Source organism: Cupressus sempervirens, chromosome 4, assembly GCF_028749045.1.
Source record: "Cupressus sempervirens isolate cs-2001-9-10 chromosome 4, ASM2874904v1, whole genome shotgun sequence".
Classification (NCBI taxonomy): Eukaryota; Viridiplantae; Streptophyta; class Pinopsida; order Cupressales; family Cupressaceae; genus Cupressus; species Cupressus sempervirens.
The window spans coordinates 557647922-557654759 of record NC_143121.1 but is presented as its reverse complement, the minus strand read 5'-3'; the positions used below and the strand labels follow the sequence as shown (position 1 = coordinate 557654759).

General features: G+C 37.3%; 1 protein-coding gene across 1 annotated transcript; it reads left to right on the top strand.

Annotated features, from left to right (window-relative positions):
* The first annotated feature begins 5402 nt into the window (after window positions 1-5402).
* On the top strand, window positions 5403-6555 carry LOC149562417 (small ribosomal subunit protein uS9-like). Its single transcript, XM_089825922.1, has one exon. The coding sequence runs from the start codon at window positions 5600-5602 to the stop codon at window positions 6029-6031; it is 432 nt and encodes a 143-aa protein (XP_089682048.1). The 5' UTR covers window positions 5403-5599; the 3' UTR covers window positions 6032-6555.
* The last annotated feature ends 283 nt before the right edge of the window (window positions 6556-6838 follow it).

Genomic DNA, 6838 nt, shown 5'->3' with positions numbered 1-6838 from the left:
ACAGATTTTTTAGTAAGGAATGGTTTATCTAAAATTCCTTCCAAGAAAGGGGAGTTTACTTGGACAAACAAAAATTTAGGTTTTGTCAACATAGCTAAGAAGTTGGATAGGTTCTTGATGGGTTGTGATTGAGAAAGTGTAAATTGGATGGTGGAAGCTGAAATTCTTTGTATTCATGGATCTGATCATTTTCCAATTGGACATGGATTGGAGGAGAGCTCAACCCCATATAGGTGTCCATTTAAGTTTGAGGCAATGTGGTTTCGAGATGATGGTTTTAAGGAACTAGTGGAATAGTGGTGGATAAATGCCCCTTCATATAAAGGGAATAAAACCTTTGTTATCTTTAAAAAACTACAATTCCTTAAAGAAATAATGTAAATATGGAATAGAGAGTCCTTTTAAAATATTTTCAAAAGAAAAATGGAATTGGAAGAGTCTCTAAAGAAGTTAAATGAAAATGTCATTGGGCAGGGGATGAGAGAGGAGGATTTAGGAGAAGAAATTTGTTTATTAAATAATATGATGAGGTCGTAGAAAGAGAAGAGATTTTTGGAGACAAAAGTTGAGGGAAACTTGGCTAAATGAATGGGACAAAAATACAAAATTCTTCCATAAGTCTATTAAGATAAGGCATGCCCATGACAAAATTTTCTCTATTGAGAACATGGAGAGGGATATACTAAAGGAAGAGAGGTTGATTAATATAGAATTTGTATCATTTTTTCATAAGAAATTGACAAAATAATATGGAGAAGAAGTTGATATTAAGGGAGTGCTCTCATGCATTTCAAAAAATATCTCAAATGAACACAATAAGACACTGTATGTAGGAGTTTATATAGAAGAAGTGCTTAAAGATTTGAAAGGGTTAGGAAGGGATAAAGCTTCATGTTCAGATGGGTTCCCAACTAGGTTTTTTAGAACTTATGGGATATTTTTGCAAAGGATATTTGGGAAGTGTTGGAAGAATTGAGAAGGGGAAGGTTTATCTTAAAGGACCCGAATACCCCCTTTATAGTTTTAGTGCCCAAGAAAGACAAGTTTAAGAATTTTGAAGATTTTAGACTAATTGCTCCATGCAATATTATGTATAAGATTATTGCAAAGGTAATTGCTAGCATATTGAAAAATGTCCTTAATGAGGTGATTTCTATGGAGAAGAGTGACTTTTCTTCAAGAAGATCTATTTATGAAGATGCGATTATAGCTCATGAAATGATTCATTCCATTAGGTTGAAAAAATTGGAGAAAATGATGGTGAAATTAGGCATTAAAAGAGTTTATGATGAGATTGATTGAGAATTTCTAATGAGGGTGTTGGAGAAGTTTGGTTTTGACTTCAGATGGGTAAAGAGTTGTATCTCTACTCCATGCTTCTCAATTTTGGTAATGGAATCCCTCAAGGTTTTTTTGAGATAGAAAAGGGCAAGGGGACCCTCTCTCCCCTTTCCTTTTTATCATTTTGGAATAAGTGTTGGGTAGGTTGATCTGTAAGAGAATAATGGATGGGTTGTGGAAAGGGGTGGAGGTTGTTGAAGGGGTGAATGTAGTCTCCCATCTTTAGTTTGGAGATGACACCTTTCTAATAGGAGAAGATTTAGAGAGGGAGGCAAGAGTGATGAAACAAACTCTTGACTTATATGGAAAAGCTTCAGGGCAGAAGATTAATTGGAATAAATCTAAAGTTTTCTTTTTTAACACCTTTTATGCATGAAAAGAGAAATTTACAGGATCTTGCATATAAGAAATGGTGCTCTTCGAAGTAGATATTTAGGGATCTCTTTGGTTCAAGGTAGAAACCATATAGACCTTTGGAAAGGTCTGGTGGAGAAGTGTTTGAAAAGGATGAAGGGTTGGAAGGGGCAATGGTCAATTTCTGCAAGGCGTATTTTGATGCCTAAATTTGTATATCTACTATTCCCATTTTCTCAATGATGTGTCTTAATATCCCAAAGAAAATGATTAGATTGGCAAAACAAAAAATGAGGATTTTTTTTGGAATGGTGTAGGAGATTGTGATAAGATCCCTTTTCTTAGGTGGGATAAAATCAGTAAACCAAAAAAATATGGGGGTGTTGGATTGTGAGATTGGAACTCAATGATTATAGCTTTAGGAGCTAAGTTAGTTTGGTAGGTTTTTAAGAGTCTAGAGTAGCTATGGTCAAAATTCTAAGAGCTAAACGTTTGGATTCTAATGAATTGGAAATAATTCTTATTATTCAGAATCGAATAAATGGTTATGCTATTTGGAACTTTATTGTGTCTTGCAAACATGTGATTACTAATCATGTCTCATGGAAGATTGGAGATGGCATGAAAGCAAATTTTTGGGAGGACTCTTGGAATGGGTGTTCTATGATCAATGATGAATGTCAAGATGAGGACCTGAGAAGATTTCTTTGTGCTAGATGGGGAGTGAAAGTTAGAGATTTTGTCACCAAGGTTCAGGGACCCTCGAGAAAGGAATGGAAATGGAAGGATTGGAGAGTGGAAGGGTTATTAGATCAACAACATGCATCATTGAGAAGGCTATTTTAAAAAAGGGAAGTATGTTTAATTGATCTTGAGGACAAAGTAAGGTGGTGTATATCCTCCTCAGGGGATTACTCTATGAAATTGGATTATGACTCATTATCTCAAGGAAGGATGAAAACCTTTGATGCTGGAGATTTGTGTTGGCATAAGGACTGCCTTCCAAAGGGTGGAACCTTTGCATGGCTTGTTGTGCAAGGAAGGATCTTGATAGGGGAAAGAAGGAAAAGGTTGGGTTTTCAAGGATCTACAAAATGTGTGATGTGCAATGGAGATAAAGAATCAATAGATCATTTGTGGCTAAATTGTGAGGTCACAATTGCTTTCTAGAAAATGGTGTAGGGTAAGCTAGGTTGGCAGGGTCTATAGGTGGCAACTTTACATCTCTTTTTCTTATCATGGCCATAGATTAAACATAGATTAATGTTATCTAGTGTATGGATGGTATGTCCTTCTATTGTGACTTGGGAAATCTGGAAAGAGAGGAATAGGCATGCCCCGGGCAGGCATGGCCTGTTGCGTATAAGGCGATCTAGAATGATCTGCCTATAGTCGAATGAGCCCTATTATTAGATTATTCCCCTACTATTCTATGGCCCCTACTTTTCTAATCGTAGGATGGGGATAGAAAGGAAAGGAAGGGGGTATGTTACATATAGAAAGATAGGTGAAAGGTCGATGTGGAGGATTGATCACACTATATAGAAAGTAATGAGTGGTGCAAATTTTATAATTGACATGAAGAAAGTAGGTTTCTCCAAAGAGGATGGAGTTATTCAACAAAAAAAAATTGGGAATTAAAATTAAGACTTTGGGTTGTAAGAAACAAGATAAAATGGATGCCATAACTAGGAGAACAGTTAGATGGAGTACCCTAGATAATGGATGAGTGAAAGCAAATTTTGATGGTGTTGCTAAAGGTAATCTGGGTCCGTCTGGTGCTAGTTTCATTGTGAGAAATCAAGTAGGAGAGACAATAGCCTTTGGAGGGATGAAGTTAGAGGATGGAGCAAACAATTGTGTAGAGTTTAGAGTTGCTCTACTTGCCATAAAATATGCAAATGAATAAGGAGTGAGAAAGTTCCACTTAGAGGGGGACTCTCTAATTGTGATTGAGGTAATTAGATGAGAAAAATCCCAGCATGACATCTTGAGAACTTTGTGGTAGCAATTAGTAAGGAGTTGGAAAGTCTAGAGCAAATATGTTGTCAAAATGAGTAGTAAGTTTTTTAGCTGAAGGGGAGAGTCATTTTGAATTTTGTAGTCATTGGGATGAAGATGTTTTAAGGGATTTGGTAGTAGACAAAGTTTGAGTGGGGGCCTCTCTTAGTTAAATTATGGGAAAAAAGAAGAAGCTAGGTGTATCAATGAAATGATTTTAACTTGTTTCCTCTTTGGATGTGAAAGTATTATATTTAAACAGGAGGTTACTTGTTAATGTCCCATAATAATAAATGACATTGATAATCATTTAAAGGACAAGCTAGATTTGGGAAAAGGCAAATCCCTTTCGGTGAGAGTGAAGTGTGAGAAGCTGACATTGATAGGAAGGAATGTTAGAGAGGCTTTAATCGCTATAATTATTTAGGCAAGATTGGTGTGTTTTAGGAATTGAGAAGCAAAAAGGGGAATAGTGGTTTTGGTTTAGGTGGCTTTGGAGCTATGGAACCCACATTCACTTTCAAGACTTGCAGATAATATAAATCTCTTCTAGGGCTATTTACAAAGATGAGACTGAAGCTACTCTTGCCATGTTCAACTCCAAGAATTATCAATGTTGTACAAGGAGTTTTGGGGCGACTATTTCACGAATCTAAACATCATTGGAAGGTGCAAGTTGATGTTGTTGCAATGGTGATGGCTTGGGGGTTGGAGCTGAATGATGACACACCAATAGTCCAGTGGGCAATAAAGGCTTTGTTTCCCAAAGACCTGATTGTGGGGATTGATTCGATTCTAGAGTGGTCTTTCTTAGGCTATGGCTTTAATTATAGCAAATGCTTTGAAAATGAGGAGGAAGGGAATAGAGTGAGAAGGTTTTCCTTCCTATGGTGGTCAAAGCTTGTAAACCAAAGGGCTTATAGGATGGAAATCACAAAGGCATGAAGGGAGTTGAAGGAGAAAATTCGATGCTTTCAAAATGAAAATACTTGGTAAGCGGTGGGGTTTCCAATGGCTCCACCGAGAAGGCGTTGATTAGCTAGGCTGAGGCGACAAAGCTTTGTGGTGCGGGTGATATTTTCTCAAGGCTAAAAGGTAAATGGTGCTTCTGAAGATTTTTTTTTTTTGATGATGAATGTGGCTATGAGTGAAGGATTATGTGTCCTATTTTGGAACCTTTTTGGGTGGTTGTAAACTCTTTGGGTGACAGGAAGATTTCAAGCGATGAAGTTTGATAAGGTAGGGTTTTTGGATATTGCCTGAAGCTATTATATATAAATACAACGACAAACTTATGAATACAATATAAACTTACCTAACAAAAGACGGTGAATTTTCAGCAAGTTTTGAGTGACTAATGATGATAATGCTTGTCAATGGATGCTCATGCAAAGATAGTTTCCAGAAACAAGAAGATAACGAAGTTTTGATGTAGTCTGTAGCATGTTGATTTATAATACAGGCTGCTAATAGATCACAGAATGATTTACTATTATTTAGGGTGTAGTATTGTAAGTGGTTTTAGGAGTCAAGTTTGTTAAGACCATGATTGTTTTGATGTAAATGGTTTTAGGTCGTTTAATGGATGGGTCTTAAGTTATGGGGCCATATAACTATGTAATGATGTTTCTATTATTATTAAAATTATCTTTACTTACCCAAAAATATATATAAGAAACTGAACTTGCTAGTTAATAAAACACACGGATTTGCCCTACAATTAAACCAAGATAAATTGAGCGTCCGAAGAGAAAAAATTAGGGTTTTGTGGCTAAATTCAAAGGTAGAACTAACTACCGAACGATAATACAATTCTGAGGTTTTCAAGAGGCAGAGAGGGACAGCGGAGAAGAAGTGCTCTAGGGTTTTGGAAAGCAGAGAGAGTGAGGAGATCGATCCAGTCATGGCAGCAGTGGAATCGGTGCAGTGTTTTGGGCGGAAGAAGACGGCGGTGGCGGTGACACATTGCAAGCGCGGGCGAGGATTGATAAAGATTAATGGATGCCCGATAGAGCTGGTGGAGCCAGAGATCCTGCGCTATAAGGCTTTCGAGCCTATCCTGCTGCTCGGCCGCCAGCGCTTCAGCGGTGTCGATATGCGCATCCGAGTGAAGGGCGGTGGCCACACCTCGCAGATCTATGCCATCCGCCAGAGCATAGCGAAAGCCCTCGTTGCCTTCTACCAGAAGTACGTAGACGAGCAGGCTAAGAAGGAGATCAAGGACATCCTCGGCCGCTACGACCGCACGCTGCTCGTCGCTGATCCCCGCCGCTGCGAGCCCAAGAAGTTCGGTGGTCGTGGTGCCCGTGCTCGTTTCCAGAAGTCTTACCGTTAAATTCCGCGCGGTTTTTTCTCATATTGCATCTCCCCGGTTTTTGAAAAAGATATGTGTTTGCTAATTTGATAGTTTTTGTGGACGTATTGGACCTGGGTATTTGATATTTCAAGGGAATCCAATATTCGGTAGGATACTGTGCTGTGCGTTGCTATTGAAAACTTTTAAATTTTCTGAATTTTATATAAGTTATCTATTTTCTTCAAAAAAGAGGATTTTTTTGATCCAAATTAATTAATCCACTACTAGTTTACTTGTGGCATGCATGCAATTGTGGAGCAAATATTTAGTGATATCATTTTGTGTAGCTCTCTTGATATGCAAGAGTATAATCCACCGCCGTGCAGAAAAATATTTTTTCTTCTCTTCCTTTTTTCCTCTTATATAAGTATAATATGATCATCAGAGCTGAGAAGAGAAATCTTGGCATACTTGTGCTCCTCAAGCCCTATCTGCTCAATGTATTTTTCAGTTATATGTTACATTATAGGGTAGCTTTTATTATTAGAATTATTTCAGCATTTTATAGCATGTTGTTGTAGAAATAATTCATGTTTTCAGTAGAAATTTGTGACTTTTATCCTTCTTTTGTGCTGCTTATAAATTGTCATTTGTATTATTATAATTGTGCTTGCTTTGATTACGTTGACTATTAAATTATGCATAAAGTGAAGAAATCTTTGTACTGTTGCATCCCCATTTTAGATGTTTTGTACTTGGGTTTTACCTCTTTTTTGCTCTAATCCCTTGTAAGCCCTAACTTACCTTTCACTCCTGGATTTTTTCATGTATTTAATATTCCTCTTT